We start from the raw sequence: 20,120 nt of genomic DNA on the forward strand, positions 1-20,120 counted from the left end.
ATACAAGAGGCAAATGCTAACAGCCATAAAAAGGGAAATCGACAGTAACACAGTAATAGTGGGGACTTTAACACCTCACTTACACTAATGGACAGATCATCCACACAGAAAATAAATAAGGAAACACAAGCTTTAAATGACACATTACACAAGATGGATTCAATTGATATTTATAGGACATTCCATCCAAATGCAGCAGAATACTTTTTCTTCTCAAGCACACACAGAACATTCTCCTAGATAGATCACATCATGGGTCACAAATCAAGCCTTGGAAAATTTAACAAAATTGAAATCATATCAAGCATCTTTTCTGACCACAACACTATGAGATTAGAAATCACCTACAAGAAAAAAATAAAAACTGTAAAAAAAAACAAACACATGGAGGCTAAACAATACTCTACTAAATAACCAAGAGACGACTGAAAAAAATAAAAGAGGAAATCAAAAAATATCTAGAGACAAATGACAACAAAAACACGACAACCCAAAACCTGTTGGATGCAGCAAAATCAGTTCTAAGAGGGAAGTTTATAGCAATTCAATCTCACCTTGGGAAACAAGAAAAATCTCAAACAATCTAACCTTACACCTAAAAGCAACTAGAGAAAGAAAACCAAAACAACAACAACAACAAACCACCCAAAGTTAGTAGATGGAACGAAATCAAAAAGATCAGAGCAGGAATAAATGAAACAGAAATGAAAAAAAAATAGCAAAGATCAATAAAACTAAAAGTTGGTTTTTTGAGAAGATAAATAAAATTGATAAACCTTTAGCCAGATTTATCAAGAAAAAAAGGGAGACGATTCAATTCAATGAAATTAGAAATGAAAAAGGAGAAATTATGACTGATACCACAGAAATACAAAGGATCATAAGAGACTACCATAGGCAACTATATACCAATAAAATGGACAACCTGGAAGAAATGGACAAATTCTTGGAAAGGTACAACTTTCCAAGACTGAACCAGGAAGAATTAGAAAATATAAACAGACCAATCACAAGTAATGAAATTGAAACAGTAATTAAAAATCTTCAAGGAAAAAAAGTCCAGGAACAGATGGCTTCACAGGCGAATTCTATCAAACATTTAGAGAAGAGCTAACACCTATCCTTCTCAAACTCTTCCAAAAATTTCAGAGGGAGGAGCACTCCCAAACTCATTCTATGAGGCCACCATCAACCTGATACCAAAACCAAAGATATCACAAAAAAAGAAAATTACAGACCAATATCACTGATGAACATAGAGGCAAAAATCCTCAATAAAATTCTAGCAAACAGAATCCAGCAGCACATTAAAAGGATAACACACCAGGATCAAGTGGGATTTACCCCAGGGATGCAAGGATTCTTCAATATACGCAAATCAATCAATGTGATACACCATATTAACAAATTAAAGGTTAAACACCATATGATCATCTCAATAGATGCAGAAAAAGCTTTTGATAAAATTCAACACCCATTTATGATAAAAACTCTCCAGAAAGTGGGCATACAGGGAACCTACCTCAACCCAATAAAGGCCATATATGACAAACCCACAGCAAACATCATTCTCAATAGTGAAAAACTGAAAGCATTTCTTCTAAGATCAGATCGAATCTCACCACTATTATTCAACATAGTTTTGAAAGTTCTAGCCACAGCAATCAGAAAAGAAAAAGAAATAAAAGGAATACAAATTGGAAAATAAGAAATAATACTGTCACTGTTTGCAGATGACATGATACTATACATAGAAAATCCTAAAGATGCCACCAGAAAACTACTAGAGCTAATCAATGAATTTGGTAAAGTTGCCGGATACAAAATTAATGTACAGAAATCTCTTGCAATCATATACACTAACAACCAAAGATCAGAAAGATAAATTAAGGTAAGAATCCCATTTGCCATCACAACAAAAAGAATAAAATACCCAGGAATAAACCTACCTAAGGAGGCAAAAGAGCTGTACTCAGAAAACTATAAAACACTGATGAAAAAATGAGATGATACAAACAGATGGAGAGATATACCATGTTCTTGGATTGGAAGAATCAATACTGCGAAAATGACTATACTACCCAAAGCAATCTACAGATTCAATGCAATCCCCAACAAATTACCAATGGCATTTTTCACAGAATTAGAACAAAAAATTTTACAATTTGTATGGAAACACAAAAGACCCTGAATAGCCAAAGCAATCTTGAGAAAGAAAAACAGAGTTGGAGGAATCAGGCTCCCCAACTTCAGATGATACCACAGTATGGTACTGGCACAAAAAAACAGAAATACAAATCAATGGTACAAGATAGAAAGCCCAGAGATAAACCCACACACATATGGGCACCTAATCTATGACAAAGGAGACAAGAATATCCAATGGAGAAAGGACAGTCTCTTCAATAAGTGGTGCTGGGAAAACTGTACAGCTACATGTAAAAGAATGAAATTAGAACACTATCTAACACCATACACAAAAATAAACTCAAAACTGATTAAAGACCTAAATGTAAGACTGGACACTAGAAAACTCTTAAAGGAGAACACTGGAAAAACACTCTTTGACATAAATCACAGCAAGATCTTTTTTGACCTACCTCCTAGAGTAACAGAAATAAAACCAAAAATAAACAAGTGGGACCTAATTAAATTTAAAAACTTTTGCACAGCAAAGAAAACCATAAACAAGATGAAAAGACAATCCTCAGAATGGGAGAAAATATTTGTTAATGAAGCAACTGACAAAGGATTCATCTCCAAAATATACAAATAGCTCATGCAGCTCAATATCAAAAAAAATAAACAACCCACTCAAAAAATGGACAGAAGTCCTAAACAGACATTTCTCCACGAAGACATACAGATTTCCAAGAGGCACATGAAAAGCTGCTCAACATCACAAATTATTAGAGAAATGCAAATCAAAACTACAATGAGGTATCACCTCACACCAGTAAGAATGGCCATCATCAAAAAATCTACAAACAATAAATGTTGGAGAGGGTGTGGAGAAAAGGAAACCCTCTTGCACTGTTGGTGGGAATGTAAATTGATACAGCCACTATGGAGAACAGTATGGATGTTCATCAAAAAACTAAAAACAGAACTACCATATGATCCAGCAATCCCACTACTGGGCATATACCCTGAGAAAACCATAATTCAAAAAGAGTCATGTACCACAATGTTCACCGCAGCACTATTTACAATAGCCAGGACATGGAAACTACCTAAATGTCCATCGACAGATGAATGGATAAAGAAGATGTGGTACATATATGCAATGGAATATTACTCAGCCATAAAAAGGAATGAAATTGGGTCATTTGTAGAGATGTGTATGGACCTAGAGTCTGTCATACAGAGTGAAGTAAGTCAGAAAGAGAAAAACAAATATCGTATATTAATGCAGTGGAATCTAGAAAAACGGTACAGATGAACCTATTTGCAGGGCAGGAACAGACACACAGACGTAGTGAACGGACATGTGGACACAGGGTGGGAAGGGGAGTGTGGGACAAATTGGGAGATTAGGATTGACATGTATACACTTCCATGTGTAAAACAGGTAGCTAGTTCGAATCTGCTGCATAGCACAGGGAACTCAGCTCAGTGCTCTGTGATGACCTAGATGGGTGGAATGGTGGGGGGGGAGTGGGAGGGAGCTCCAAGAGGGTGGGGATATATATACACATATAGCTGATTCACTTCGTTGTACAGCAGAAACTAACAACATTGTAAAGCAACTATACTCCAATAAAAAGATAAATAAATAATAAATTAGATACACTGAAAAAAAAAGAGAGAAGTATGGAGCTGTGATTAACAAAAACTTTTATGCATCAAATTATTATTTTAGGGTAAAAAAGAATCCATGGAGGACGTAGTGTAGAAATACAAGTTACAATAGAAAAAGGAACACTGTAAATATCTCCTTCTATTAAAGAAGAACTTGTTCCCATATTTTGCCAATGGATGATTTTGGGTAAAAAATCATTATGGTGTTTGGTGTGTGCATTCCATTGGATCATCTTAAGTTATCTAACCATTGTATTTAAAGATGCCAAATATTTATAATATACCAAGATATAATCTTTTCCTACTATTTAATTTTATGATGAATATTTCAGATATCGACTTAAAAATGTTGGGGAGATATATAGATATATATTATCTATCCGTCTACTTTTATTCAAGTCTTTTAGAAATATGCTAAAAAAAATTTGAACATCACTACATTAGGGCATGGGAGGATGGTAATTCTGTCATCAAGAAAGGAACTGTACCAGGGGAGAATGAGAGAGGCTGACAAGCAAGAAGACCAAAGAACAGGATAACAGGAGTGGGAGTTGGGGACCAGTGAACAGAACCCTCTGCCTATTTCTCCTGGGTACTTCTACAGTTATGTATATTGCTTCTCATTTACGTAAGGCCAATGAGATCTTACCAAAAGATGAACTTGAACTTTAGTTTCAAGTTCGAAGGGCTAGAGTTAAGACCCAGCTATCCCATCCACTAACTGTTTGACTTCACGCAAGTCACTTAACATCATTCATCTTATTTTTCTATCTCGACATATTAATATCTGTCCTGACTCCTTCATAAAGGTCCTGTGAGATATAAAAAACATAATATATACGAAACTTACTGCTATACAACTTTAAGCTGGTGTTAACATTCTTCTTCTACAGAGTAAATAATTTACTTCAGTTAAAATTAAGTTATAACTTAACTTTCAGTGTCTTTACTAGTTTAAATGACTTTCATAAATTAAGATTTAAGCTTGGGCTTCCCTGGTGGCACAGTGGTTGAGAATCTGCCTGCTAATGCAGGGGACACGGGTTCGAGCCCTGGTCTGGGAAGATCCCACATGCCGCGGAGCAACTAGGCCCGTGAGCCACAATTACTGAGCCTGCACGTCTGGAGCCTGTGCTCCGCAACAAGACAGGCCGCGATAGTGAGAGGCCCACGCACCACAATGAAGAGTGGCCCCCACCTGCCGCAACTAGAGAAATCCCTCGCACAGAAACGAAGACCCAACACAGCCATAAATAAAATAAATAAATAAATAAAATTTAAAAAAAAAAAGATTTAAGCTTAGTAAACAGGAAACAACAATAATACCTAATGCAAAATATCTTAAAATATTTTTAACGGTCACATTTTTTTACCTAACAGCATTCCACTGAATTGTCAGCTCCGCCTTGCTGAATCCTGCATTCAGATTTGCACTCACTAGTCACTTCCTCCACCTCTTAGGCTTTTTCAGGCCCTAGGTCATCAATGAATTACTCAATACTTTTGTGATCTTCCTGAATCACAACAGATGACGTATGTGTTTAAAAGATACAAACTCCTCTCAAAGCTCTTCTTTTCTTCTCTCACATCACCCACAAACATGTACATCTCCTCCAGACCCAAAACAAGCCACCAACAAAACTACCCACAACAAGCCCACCCCTTCTCATTTATGCTCCCGCATTCTCCTTCCCTTCGTGGCTGAACTGCTTGAAAGAGCAGAATATTCAGTCTCCAGCTATTCCCCTGCCCATTCACTCTGCTGTCTGGATTCACACTCACCACTCAAACTTACTTTCAGAGGCAACCAGAGACCTCCCCAACGGCCCAGTCCAAGAGCATTTTCTCTCCCTCTGCTGTATTCTTGCCACCTATCTGTTCTTTCTCAAACCTCTTTCACTGGTCCCTTCATTTCATCCACCATGTTCACATAGTCCTCCCCAGGGATCTCTCTTTGATTTTTCTCTCCTTTTAATTTTATAGTAGTGGTTCTCAACTTTGTTGAGAATTCCCCAGAATCACATGGGGAGCTGTGAAGACCTGCCCATGCCTGGGCCCACCTGCAGAGGGTCTGATTTAATTGGGCTGACGAAGGGCCCAGGCATCAGTGTTTCTAAAGCTCCTCAGGTGATGCTAAAGTACAGCCAGGTTTTCAAACAACCAGCCTCTATGCACTGGCTGAGCGATTCCCTCTCATGGCTTCTAACCCAAAACCATTAAGTTCAGTCCCAAGTTCTGTTAAACTACATTCACATTTCCAATTACTTGCTAGATAATTCCATCTGAATGCTCAACAAATATGAAAAGCCTAAGGCACTAAACTGAATTGATCTCAGTATCTCCTCACACTGGGCTCTCCCTATAACCCTGGTCTTCTTAATTAAGTCATTATCCTCCCATTTCTAAACTCAGAGCTTATAGTAATCCTCACAGCTCTCTTCAAAATCATTCCACTAAGTTATAGGTTCTATTGGAACTTAGCAGAACCCTACAGAGCAGCGGTCCCCAGCCTTCTGGCACCAGGGACTGGTTTCGTGGAAGACAGTTTTTCCACGGATGGCGGGGAGGGGAAGGTTTCGGGATGATTCAAGCACATTATATTTATTGTGCACTTTATTTCTATTATTATTACATTGTAATATATAATGAAATAATTAGACAACTCAACATAATGCAGAATCAGTGGGAGCCCTGAGCTTGTTTTCACTTGCCACCCAGTGACAGGGTTTTGATATGAGTCTGCAAGCAATTGATTTATTATGGTCTCTGTGCAGTCTAACCTCTCGGCTAACGACAATCTGTATTTGTAGCCGCTCCCCAGCAGAGTCAGTGTTTTCCTTTTATGAGCAGCTCTAGCACTCTCTTCAAACCACTTATCATATTGTACTGTAATAACTTATGTAGAGTTTGTGGACTCCTACCATAAAAGCCCTTGAGAGCATGATTTTACATATATGTGTATTATATTTAAAATATGTATTTATAATAGATACCTTGTATATGTATATATGATACATACAATATGATACATTTTGAACAATATATTTTGTATGCACAGAATCAAGCATAATGCCCTAGCAGAGATGTTCAAAAATGTATTGTTTATCTAATGCATATTTGTTGAACATCTACAACGTGGCCTCACTATTTCTGGTACCTGGGATGCATAAATAAACCAAACAAAGACTGTTCTCAAAGTGATTCTCAAGAGAAAAAAACCAATGTATAAACAAATAAACAATGTATAAACAAATAAACATATTGGATAATTTCAGTGGTCCTAAGGTCTAGAAAAAAATAAATCAGCATTATAGAGTGCTTTAGATCAGGAGTCAGAAAACTTTTTCTGTAAAGGACTATATATTTAATATTTTAGGCTTTGGGGGCCACATGGTCTCTGAACAAAAACCACAGACAATATGTAAATGAATGAGCATGGTTGTATTACAATAAATATTTGCTTACAAAAATAGGAGGTGGGCCATATTTGGTCTGTAGACTGTGGTTTGCTGACCCCTGCTTTAGATAACAGGCATGGCTTCTCTGAAGAGGTGACTACACAGTAGGACATGAATACCTAGAAAGAGCCAATCCTCAGCCAGAATGTTCCAGGTACAGGGAAGAGCATTTGCAAAAGCTGTTGTTTGAGAAGCCGAAATAAAGCCTTCATGATGAAGTGTGGTGAAAGAAAGGATGGATGAATATATAAACAGAGGCATGAATGAGTGAACTTTATCCATATGGAAAATAAAAACTATTACCCTAAGCAATAAATAAGCATTCCCTCAGTTGAGATATGTTGCCACATTCAAAGAGAAGAAACAAAGACATGATTGCACAGGAAAATAAAAGTCAGTAGGATCTACTCAAAATTAGTTTACTCTATGAATATCTATGCACCAAGCGCTACTGCAGGTGCCAGAAATTAGGCAAAATGTTTAATTATGACTTCTAAAGGTTCAGACAATTACAATGCTGGATTCCATTAATTCTTAGCTATATATATATATTTTGATTTCTAGAAGCTGAAATATTCAGATGACTTCTATGTACTAAGAAGTACTACTTTTTCTTAGTACTATTTATCACAAAACTAAGAGCAGTACTATGATAGACAAAAAAAAAAAGTGACCTGTGAACCTATAGTACATACCAATTAATTTCATTTTAGAAAAATATTTTGGAAAAATTCTGGAATATCAAATATGTTTAAAAATCACTGAGATATTCTTTATTAACGGACCTGAAGTTGAGTTTAATTTCTCTTTTACGTTGTAAAATTCTAATTATTTTAAGAAGTGTGTGTAAATAGTAACAACTCAAATAAATGTGAGTACTCCACTTCTGGAAAATCGATGAGATGATATAACACTTTTAAAATAAAGAACTTCTCCCAAAAGATATCTTTGGATATTATATGATTTAATTTATGAAAACTGATCAAATAAGGCTACACACAATTTGTATCATTTTAATGAACTAAACTTCAAAAACATACAGTCAATAAAACATTTTTTGTTGCAGGGAAAAACATGGGCTTTGGAGTTGGCTAGACTTGGCTCTGTATTCTGGCTCCCCCACTTGCTGAGTCTGCAGCCTTGTAGGCTCTAAGTTCCTAGAATCACAATCCTCACCTGTGCAAAGGGAGAGACCATCCCTCCCAGGGTTGTAGGAGGATTTAATGAAATATGGAAGGTAAAGCACTTAGAATTAGGAGACAGTCAATAAATTTAAATTAATCGCCTCTTCCCTAAGTTTATCCCAAACGTAACTATATCTGCATGAAATGTATTTTAAATGTTGATGATTCAGTGTTCCTCAGTCTTTATTAAGAAGTACATACCTCTATATTCATAATACCAATCAGGGGAAAAAAAAAAAAAAACTGGGAGAAATTTTTCAATTTTCCACTACATGGGACTATTGGTGTGGGTTTATGAGACTTCATTCATAAAACTCTCCTGGTGAGGAAAGTTTCTCCTTATTGACAAGCTCAATCCCTCCTAGTGTTATGTACCAGAAGAGATGTCATATTTCTAGCCATCCTATAAGAGGACTGCTTCCCAGCTCTTATATTGTAAGGACAGTAAGAGGATAAACTGTTTAGAAATCCCTCCAACAGTTAGGTCTTTCAGTCCTAGTGACGCCTTCAACCTGGCACAGAGTTCTGAAATCCCCAATATGATTTTTTTTTTTTATTGGAGTATAGTTGATTTACAATGTTGTGCCCAATATGATTTTATTAATGAAGATGAGTGAGTGCCAATTTCATTATAAGTTTTAGGACTAGAGTATACTGACCCCATATTGTGTGTTCCCAGAAAAGGCGTGTAAAACTGCCATCCCACCCTGCGTGTGGTGTGATTTAAGGATCAACTTTTTTATGGCTCTTACATGCATGGTTTTACAGTTTTATTGTTACTGATATTTTATAAAATTCAGAACTATTGGCTATATAAGGGCTGTCAGGGGAAGAGAAGTTTTGCATAAAAACATGGAGATCATTTTTCAATGGCTCAGGCTTGCATAATCTCTTCTGAGCAGCTCCTTGAGCATTCAACAACATTCATGTTTCAAAAGTTCTATTATCTTTTCCCTGAATACTTTATTTTTCATTTTAAATTTAATTTTTGATTTATATCATCAGCAAACACAGAGAAAAGTGGATTAACATTCCAGATGGGGTAGATAATCCCCACATTTAACCTTGACTTCCTACACTCACTTTCTCACCTTTATTCACTTTCCTCCTCTCTTTCTGATTAAACATCATAAAACTAGGCTACCTAAAACAGATTACAAAACTTCCAATGTTAAGAGTATATAAAGTGGGGGACCCATTTACACAAGACAATTATTTTCCAAAAATTACTTATATCCAGTAATTTATTTCATGGCTTACTACTAAAATTGTTTAAAACCTAACTCTTTTCATGTTTTACTATTAAAAAATAAAAGACAAGGGCTTCCCTGGTGGCGCAGTGGTTGAGAATCTGCCTGCCAATGCAGGGGACACGGGTTCGAGCCTTGGTCTGGGAAGATCCCACATGCCTCGGAGCAACTAGGCCCGTGAGCCACAACTACTGAGCCTGCGCATCTGGAGCCTGTGCTCCGCAACAAGAGAGGCCGCGATAGTGAGAGGCCCGCGCACCGCGATGAAGAGGGGCCCCCGCTTGCCACAACTAGAGAAAGCCCTCGCACAGAAACGAAGACCCAACACAGCCAAAAATAAATTATAAAAAATAAAAAAAAATAATAAAATAAAATAAAATACAAATATTTGGGGCAGCATGATGTAATAAAAATAAATCCACAACCACATCCACTTCCTTGTTGCCTCATCCCTTCCAACCCCCTGGGCAAAAGGAACATATCGCAGGATGATTCATGTATTAGGGGCTTTCTAGAAATGTCTGGCACTAGTATTAGCAAGCACAACTATTTCCAAATATATTAAATGTCTGCCCAGTTGTTCCTTTGTTTTAAGTGTCACAGTAAGAAAAAAGAATTTATAATCTGAAATTCATTCTTCTTTTCTGGCCAACTGTTTATAAAAGAACAATACTGACAATATATTTGGAACCACAAAAATAGAGACATTATAAAAACAATGATAATGTTTTACTTTTAGATGACAAAAGTATATAGTTTAATATTATCAAACATTAGGAATGTAAACCATATTTGCTAGAGTGCATATACTTTAAATTCTAAACCAAAAAGCTTTATCTGAAAAGTGGTTAGGATACGTTTTGACTACCTTCAAGAAGGCTAATGTGTTGGTTTCATAAGTCTCTTCTCCACACTGCCAGAGTCAACACAGGGTAGAGGCTTTACTCACATTATGAAATAATTTGGCTACAACTACTTCTCTCTAAACCCCTGCCAAGTATGAACCGCAAATACCAATAAAACAAAAGAAGCAAAATCAATTTTTTTCCATTAATCAGAAAGCTCCAAAGTTAAGACACAGGGAGACATATAAGCAGAAACTGTAACAAATTATAAATCCAATGGTGATTTACACATGTTTACAATACCTTCGATATAATCTTATAGGCTAAATTTTGTTATTTCTTTCAGTGTGATCTTTCACACCAATTAAGCTGAATTCTTTTTGAGAGTTGTAATTACTTCTTAAGAATTTGTTTCTTTCTGTAGTTCAGGGTAAATGACAAACCTGCATTTTACTGATGAGGAAATGTAAATTTATTTAAAAAAAAAAAAAAGGAAAGACAGACCACTTAAATTCTTTGCAGAGATCCTTTAGAGATAGTCATACTTCCCTCAGGAAATTGCTAACAAGGAGAGGTGCTCAGATCCCCAAGTAGCTATTGTCACCCTTTGCCCTTTTGATACATGAACTTGTTAACCATGGGATTGGCTAAGGAATCTAATCATATATGTCAATAATAAAGAGCAAAGCACCCTGTAGTTTTCTATTCTACTCCCCTGTGAAAGACAGATGTGTTGCATCTAATTATTAACTGATTGGTATCTGGAGAAACATTAACATAATTGGCACATTTGTTCTAATTAACAAAGGGAAATTGCCACATGCCACCCAATATGAAAAGTGAGTCCAGCAAGCATTAGCTAGAAAAATCCACGTCAATCAGAAAGGTTACTCTGCTAAACTCAAACTGGAGTGCCTCAAGTCCCAACACTGAGGTTGAAAATGACACAACAGAGTTGAGAAGCACGTGTACACCTAAGAGAATGGAGATTCAGCCTAGAATTGTTGTATGCAGGTACATCAATCAAATAAATGTGAAAAGCAATTATGGGGCAATTATCAAATGCACACTCAGCCAAGCCAAGATTCTAGAAGGAGCATTAGCTAGAAGCTGGGAGTTGGCCAAGTTTTACTAGATGGTTTAGAAGTCACAAGTTTGAAGCTTTTCCTGTATTCGTTTGTTTTAACCTTGCCCTTTAGACCGGTGTTTCTCAAACTGTTGAATTTTAGAATCACCTGCGGAGCTATTAAAAACCTATTAAAAATAGTGATAACCCAGGCTGCATAAAATACCTATTAAATCAGTATCTTTAGCGTGGGCTATAAGCATCAGTATTTTCTAATGATTCCCAGGTGATCCCAATGTGCATCCTAGTTTGAACACCGTATTGCAGACTGGTTCTGATAATTTTGCTGAAATGCAGACTCTGATTAAGTGCCCTGGATGGGGCTTGAGATTCTGCCTTTCTAAGAAGCTCCCAGGTCAAGTCAGTACAGATAATCTATGCATCGCACCTTGAATAGTAAAGCCTTCACAATGCTAAACGATACCTCTAGCTAATAAGCCTTCTGTAGACTTTCACCAGGTAGGATTTAGCTCCATTGCTTCAGAGTTCGAAATCACAGAATTATTTCCTGCTGGTGTCTCACACTGAAAACAGGTGTCTCATATGCCCAACCAAGAAAGTCTTCATTATAGAATGCAAATGAATGTTATTTACCCATTAAAGTTGTGGGTAAAAAGTATCTTAAAAGACAAGAATCAAAACGCCGTTAAAAAAAAAAAAAAAAGTGTACAAAGAAACTCTCCCCGACCCCAGGTCCACTGTGGAGACACTGTTCTAGACTCTGCCCCTTGTCAAGAACAGAAGGCTACTTTGTTTATGCAACTATTTGCTTCTCAGATTGGCGACAGCAGTAAGACACTCATTCACTTCGGCATTGACCACTGTCCAATATACTTTGTGCCTTTCAGTAGCTTTGTGAAAGTATTTGTATTTTTATACTGTAAAAAGAATTGGACTTCAAGCAAGTTGAAATTATATCTTTAGACAACTGTACCCCCCCCCCAAAATAGCCAAAGGATTAAAAAAAAAAAAAAGCAAGTAAAAATGAAACCATGTCCCACAGACTTAACAGAAGCTGATAACGAATAGAAATTCTTGAGCTTATCTTACAGAACCGCAGATACGGCAACAGCTTGTCCAAACCCCTTTGCTTGTAAACTCCTTCACTGATTAAACCCGTTTTAGTATTTCTTTCTTTTTTCGCCTCTTTAATCACATACCTCCCCAGCTTCCACTCGGTCCAGCTGTTCCACAGGAACCTGAAGTCAGCTCCTGCCCAGTGCGAGCGGCTAAGGCTGCTTGGGACCCCTGACCCTAAAGCTGGGCCTGAGGCCAGTTTTTTAGGCGATGAGTGGCCTGTTGACTTCAGAAGCCTGGAAACGCACCCTCCGCTCACCCTGGGCGCCTCCACTGCGAACAGGCAGCAGCGGCGCACGGAGATGCGCCTGCGCAGTACACCCACTTCCTCGCCTTTTCCCACCTCCAATCAGCTTTCCCCAGCCTAAGACCGCCTTGGTTATCCCACAAGTATCCCAACCCCCCTGACCTCGGGGAGGCGGAACTAAGACTTGTTCTCCATCTTGTTAGTTGGCTGCCTTGGGAGCAAACTCTTCTCAGCTGCAAACCTCAGCGTCTCAGGGATTGGTTCACTGCGAGTCTGGCATAGGGACGTGGTTAGTAACCTAACAGAAACTGGAGTGACATTTTGCTCAGTTGTTGCAACCTCTGCAAAGGGAAGGAATTTGCTAAGAAAGGGATGTTGTTTTCCTGCTGGGGAAACACCTCCTTAATTGCACGTATGTCCGGCTCATTGCTTTTGAGAGTTGAATGAGTGCAGACCACGCTGTAGAGGTGAACTTGTATTGAAATCTGAAAACTTAACATTTCTAAAGCCTTAAATTCAACTATGAGGAGATGAAAGCACGTTGATAAGTGAATTAATAGTGACAACCACCAAAAGAGCCCAAAGTAGAATGACTCTATCTGATAATATCTTACAAGGGAGCAAAATGGCACTGAAATGTCCTTAAAATGCTAAATTTTCCAGGGCAAAAGCACTATAAATTGATTAGTCCTGAGATAGTTCCTAACCAGTCTTTACTATAAACTTGCCTTTCAGGTTAAGTAACTCTCAGCATTTCCTCATATTTAGCAATTAAGGGCGTTGGGACTCTTGCTAAGTCTGACCACCTTTAAAAAACACTGGGTTTTTGCTCTTTTTGCTATGACTGTCATTTTTCATCCACAATCAGTTTACAATAAATAGTGCCTCTAGGCATATGAAGAATCATTGAAAGAAATTTCAAAGCAAAGAACTTACCCAAGAAAAAAACTTTTTTTTCATGAAATGAAGGCTGTGGAAATAAAAGACCCTCCTGCCCTGCGATTATGTACTCGGGCTAGGTCACTGCCTGTTACTGAAGCATCACTGAGAGAGAAAGAATGTATTTGAAAACAGATGAAGTCTACTGACCACTGATTTTAGGTCAGCTAAGAAAAGCTCACACTACTGGGTTTGCTGACCGTTAGCATGGAAGATTTCACTTTCTTCTGAAGGACCAAATATTTTCTAGATTTTATTCATTTAATAAAATCAGATTTAAAATCCAAGTTCAGAACTTTCTGTTCCCAGAGGAATTAAAATATATCCTTTATTTCTCCACCTTTCTCTCTCTCTTCTACTTCTACCCTAAGACCATCAACTATCTTCTCTTACTTGAAGTAAGGCAAGATCTCCTAAATGGTGTCTCTGTTTCCATTTTTACACGTCTAAAATCTATACTCCCTAGAGCAGCAAGAATGATCTGTGAAATAAATATATACCAGGTGATGACAATTCCTTACTTAAAATCTCCAGTGACTCTGCATATATTCAGAAACAATTCCAAATCCCTTACCATTACCACGTGTTAGTCCCCAAGCTCATCCTAACCCTTTGACTGAAGGGCTTCCTGCCCTCCTGATGGCTCACTGTGTCTCGGAGACACTGGCCTCCTTTTTAAACCATAACCACATCCTGAGGTATTCTGCTCCCCTACCTGGAGCTTCCTGACCCAGATCTTTTCAAGACTGGCTCTTTCCTGTCATTCAGATCTCAGCTCAAATGTTATTTCTTCAGATAGATTCTCCTTGAACTTTAAAGTGACTCCTGGTCCCCAACAACCGTCAACCTCTCAGATATGACCTTGTCTTAACTTCCTTTAACTTGCAATTATCTGACAGTATCTTGCTCTTTTATTTCTATTCTTGTTTATGGTTTTGTTACCCTTTAGGGACTTTGACTGACAAGTATCTCCTTTAACTAGAAGAGTATCCAGCACACGGTGAGTGGACAATTAATATTCCTTGAATAAATGAATTAGTGATTAAAAATAAAAACGGGATTTTGTACTGTAGGCTCAAAGGAACCACTGTGTATATGCAGAAGTCAAGCCACAAATCTATTATAAATCAGAGGTTTATTATTTATTCCTGTGTTTAATTTTATTATAATTTTTAACTTGGTTCACAAAGTTATCTGTGCTGTGGTGCTCTCTGTGCATAACTATTAGAGGCATATTATTTACACTGGCAGAAAAACATATCAAGTGACCAAAATAAAGAGATGACGTTGGCAAATACTGACTGGACCAATGCAAAGCTTGCAAGCTGACTACCAGTCAGGGAACCTGATACTTGTGGCAAACCTGTTTGTAAGGCTGATACTCATCTCATAAGCAAAACCCCTTCTTGTTGCTACACACATGCTAGGAGAAAATTCCAGCAGATATCACTGGGCACTGAAAGCAATGTCTCCCTCCAAATTAGTATTCAAACTCTTCTTTTCTCTCTAAACCTTTTTTGTCTGCAAGGAATATAAAGCACAGCTTGGGAGAAAATGCACCTGCATGGAAATGCGTCGACACGAAGTTCCAGCTATGAGGGAAGGGCAGCAAAACATGCACTCCTCTCATGAAACAAGATGTTCATTGGCCATATTAATAATCAATTAGATGGAGAGCTACCTGATGCTGTACATTTGGTGAGGCCTCCAGCTGCCAGCAGCTTTTTCCCCTGATAAAGCTGATGCTGCTTTAAAAAAATCTCTTTCCTGTTTAGCAAGACTAAACTCAGCAAAATAATCTATTCTTTTGCACTTCACCCCATATTGTCCCACTTGCTAATTAGAGATGCAAATGTGGATAAGTAAGATGACGTTTTTAAGCACACCTGGGTCAATATGTTGAACATTGTGCCCTGTTCCTCCAATTAGACTCCTATGAGAAATAGTTCGATTATAATTAGAGGAGCAATTATCCCCTTGTTTAAGGTGAAACAAATCACAGGTTTGTTTTAGTGAAAAATTCAGCTTTGCTCCTTCTGCCATGCCAGCAAATCTTGTATCCACTGATGTTCTGATACCAGTACTCTCCAAAAGAGATAATCTGATGAAATAAAGCATCTCTGAGTACATTTCTGGCTCACCATATGACAGCAACATTTTCCAGGCAGAAACTAAAATGAGCAAAGAGGGATTCATTTCATAGAGTGCTGCTGTTATGCCACTGGAGCAACCCAGCACCCGTGCATGGGCATATTAATTTTCTGGCTTCTTTGGGGAGATGGCGGGTTTCTGCCAAAAGGCAGGCAAATGCCTCCCCAGACATGGGAGAAAAGCATTATATTTTTGGCTTGATCCTAGCAAAAGAGGTATTAAAAATACTGAGCAATACCATTTTAGAGTATTTCTGGGATTTGTTATTCTTTCTTTCACCTAGTCTACTTTTAATTTAAATAGAATTATTATTAACCTGCCCTACAGTCCTTGAACTAAAGTAACTCTCAATGGCCTTTTATTCCCATCCAGTGGGTCAGAAGCTCTAGACTGATAGATTCCCTTACTCCACCCTCACTGAATTCTCTCAGTATGCGTCTTCAGAGGTGACAAACATCCTTTCTCTGAGAAGTTCCATTTCCTGAGGTGCAGCCTCTGTGTCACATCCAACAGGGACTCTTTATTTCATTTAGTTAAATATACTTAGAGAATCTACGATGCAACCTACAGTCTGCTGGTGTTAGAGAGAAACATGAACAAAAATCCCGTTTTGTTCCTTATTTCATCCCAGTCTAATCAGGTAGGACAGTAGTAAACAGATACATTTCAACACAGATAATAGTTGGAGCTGTAAAAAATCAGGGTACCTAGGGGCTGATGTTCAGGCAGTTATACTGGTTCATTCATACCAGATGTCAGATACTGAATAGTTCTGCATCTGCTACTTAATAACTGACATATTTTTTTTTCTTAACCAATGAGTACTGAGAGGAGTTCTTAGTCAAAACTGCTACCACCTGGAGAGAGAGCATATAAGGAATCCTGGGTTGGCCTCTTCCTCCTCTGACACTTTCTTTGTCCCTCTCTTTCCTTTGGCTTGGAAAAAGGAGAACTACCAACAGTAGCCCCAGCCCGAATTTCCTCTTTGGGAGAAAATATGAAGTCTGGTCCAATGTCTTGGGTCCATTATGACTAAACGGACAACTTGAAAAATCAGAGTAAGGACAGCAGCACATCAGGACTTGCTGTAGATATTCACGTCAACAAGTCATCTGTAAAGTAAATATGTTACATAAATAAGGGGATTTCCTTGTTTTAAAGCTCAAACGTTATCTTCATTTGTAGCACTTATGGACTCTGACCAAAGTAAATGGCTAGAAGACACAGGAGGGCATCTCTGTGGCATCTCTGTGATTCTTCGTAGGGCAGAAGCTTCATCTCTGCACACCCCACAGCGCCCAACACAGCCGCACTGTACTCAGTAACTGCTCTGAATTCAAGAGGTCGAACTGAGTCTTCTGTGAATCAACAGGTGATACACTAATAGCACTGATAATGCTATTGAGCGCTTCCACATGGTCTAAGTGATTTGCATATATCTCATTTAACCTTCGGCTACATTCTGGAGAGACACCATTCATTATTATCTCCGTTTTGTAATTTAATTGAGGAAACTTAGATACCGAGAGCTGAAATACCTTGCCTAAAGTCCAAGACTTAAAAATCGGGACACTTGAGTTTAAACCTAGAGTTCTGTAAAGGAAATTAGTTTAACGTTCTGTAGCAGAAATTAAAGCCAAAATAGGGGAGAAAATTAAATGTTATTTATTACCTCAGATATGCCTGTGCCATTATGTGCACCAAAGGTGATGCTTCTGTAACTTAAGATTAGTAGAGCTCTTTGGAAACCTACTGACTTTTATGGGAAGGAAATTATTGTCTCCTGATATTCTGCAAAGAATGAACTTGACTACTTATTCAATGATGCTAGATAGATACTTATTAAACAAAGATAAATTGAATCAGTCAACTATGTATTTGTTGAGCGTTTACTGAGTTTTTCAGATTCATTTGCCTTGCATACAAAAGAAGCATAAATCCTTGTCAGCATGGCCTGATGTCTTAAGGACTGATTTTGTTTATAGTAAAACATGAGTTTTACCTGCTGGTTTCCTTTTAAGATCAAAATTCCATTTTATGCTATTTTCATGCTTTTAAATTCCTCAAATAAATAAATAAAATATTAAATGATGAATATATATATCATTAAATTAAAACAATCTTATAATCCCTTAACTCACCACGTTACATTTCATCCCTTTCTTCTTTAATTTATCTGCCCCTCTTGAGCAAATGACAGTTGTAATGTGTCACGTTAAGGTATTCATTAGATTTCTGATCTTGGTGATTCTAAGGGTGCTGAAAATAATCAATACAGGAGTTTATCAGCCTGCTCTCAAGCATGTGTGTTTGATCTCTCTCTTGACTTCAAAAAAAAAAGAAAAAAAATTCACATTATAGTTCTGTGAATGTCAAATGGGTATATGATTTTTGAGCTTGCCAAGTGTTAATTGGTCTCTTCCCCAGTGATGATACAGATAAAATTCACAGCCAATTAGTTTGCACTCTTGAATCTTTACTCCTTGACAAAGTGAACCACTTTGCTGAGGAGACCAAAGAAATGAAGAAATTATAGAATCTCCTCACTGAAAATCTCTGCAGGGATTTGCTCTCTTTAAGAAACATCAAGTCAAGAAGAGTCTATGGATACCTATGTTACTCAGGATATGTTTTGGTCTTCAAGGTAGTTTAATGGTGGAGGTTTGCATTAGAATTTTAGAAATACAGTTAAGGAGACAGATGCCCTTATTGTCCTAAGTGAAAGGAAATATTGAAGAGAGAAGAGCTGCCTCCTTTATAATCACAATAAATCATATTGTGTGTCAGTGTTGGAAGATAAGGTTTTGGAGTGGCTGGATAAAACAGCAACAATCATACAAAGTCTCTGATACAGTGCTAGAAAGTGCCATGGGATGCCAGGAACAAGGCAAAAAACAGCTCTCTTCTTTCAAAGAAAAAAAGGAAATTTCATTAAGAGTGCCACTTAGAGTCTTTGCATTGATACATTGGAGCTATGGATGACTGTGACAGAAAAATGGGCATTTTATTGTTTGGTGCTAATAAAAAGTCATGGTATAAATCTGATTTGTAATATTTCATTAACTATCAATAGGCTTTGTTTCACCAAAAACAGAAAATGAAAATAAAGAGCTAATGGAAAGCTTACAGGATGAAACTAACTGACATTCCTCAAACATGTTTTTATTCATGGTGTGTGGCTATGGCTTTTAGGTATGTCCATAAATATATCACAGAGCAGGAAATATATACGTGGAGTGCACAGGCTCACACACACACACACACACACACACACACATGCCTTTCTTACACTTTTTGCAAAGTATCAAGAAAAATAATAAAATTGATGGCACATTATTAAGTCATACCACCTTTCTCTATGATTAGTGCCAGATAAAATAAAACAGTGTTTCTGATTTCTTAAAAGACAATGACAAAATTAAACCAAGCTGCCTGTGGCTTTGTCCAGTGGGGCATTCTAACTGACTCCAAGTCATTAATCAGTTCCCAATCAATCTATTTTGCCAGTAGCAAGCAGTTAGGACTCCATTACCAACCATTCATCATGCCGTACCCTAATTCACTGCACCATTAGCCATGGACTAGGCCTTTGCTAGAATAACTTAAGTGCCAATTGCTAAATGTGAAGCATTTTTGCTACTCACTTCAGCCACTGGGATCCCTTCTGGTGGTCGACACTGGAGCAAGACTTCCTGTTCCAAGGATACTTCCTTTCCCAGGGGTTCCTGCTCAAATGTCTTCCGGAGATCTGGAAAGCACGAGTAATAAAATATAAGACAAAACTAATTAACATTTATTCATTTATTGGAAGTACAATAAACATTCTGCAGCTTCTTATTTGATGTTTCTTTGTATTTTTTAACCATGTTAGTACTGTACCATAATGTGGGTGATTATATTCTGTGTACTGGAAATTATGAAACTTGGAGGCTATTAACTGTTCCTACTTTAATCTTCACTGGAATGCTTTGGAGATCCTCATTCTAACAATTAGTGAAACTCATTCGTTGCACTTCCTTACTATTTCTTAATAATCAACTAT

The 20,120-nt window shown here is 37.5% G+C and overlaps 1 protein-coding gene across 3 annotated transcripts in view; it reads right to left on the minus strand.

Annotated features, from left to right (window-relative positions):
• The window catches only part of UNC5C (unc-5 netrin receptor C), a 393,937-nt gene that overhangs the window by 93,891 nt on the left and 279,926 nt on the right, over positions 1 to 20,120 (minus strand). For all 3 annotated transcript variants that reach the window (XM_036853626.1, XM_036853625.1, XM_036853624.1), the window contains exon 4: positions 19,723 to 19,826. In XM_036853626.1, the coding sequence (XP_036709521.1) occupies positions 19,723 to 19,826 (104 nt within the window). The remainder of the gene's footprint in view (positions 1 to 19,722; positions 19,827 to 20,120) is intronic.

Source organism: Balaenoptera musculus, chromosome 5 (assembly GCF_009873245.2).
Source record: "Balaenoptera musculus isolate JJ_BM4_2016_0621 chromosome 5, mBalMus1.pri.v3, whole genome shotgun sequence".
Lineage (NCBI taxonomy): Eukaryota > Metazoa > Chordata > Mammalia > Artiodactyla > Balaenopteridae > Balaenoptera > Balaenoptera musculus.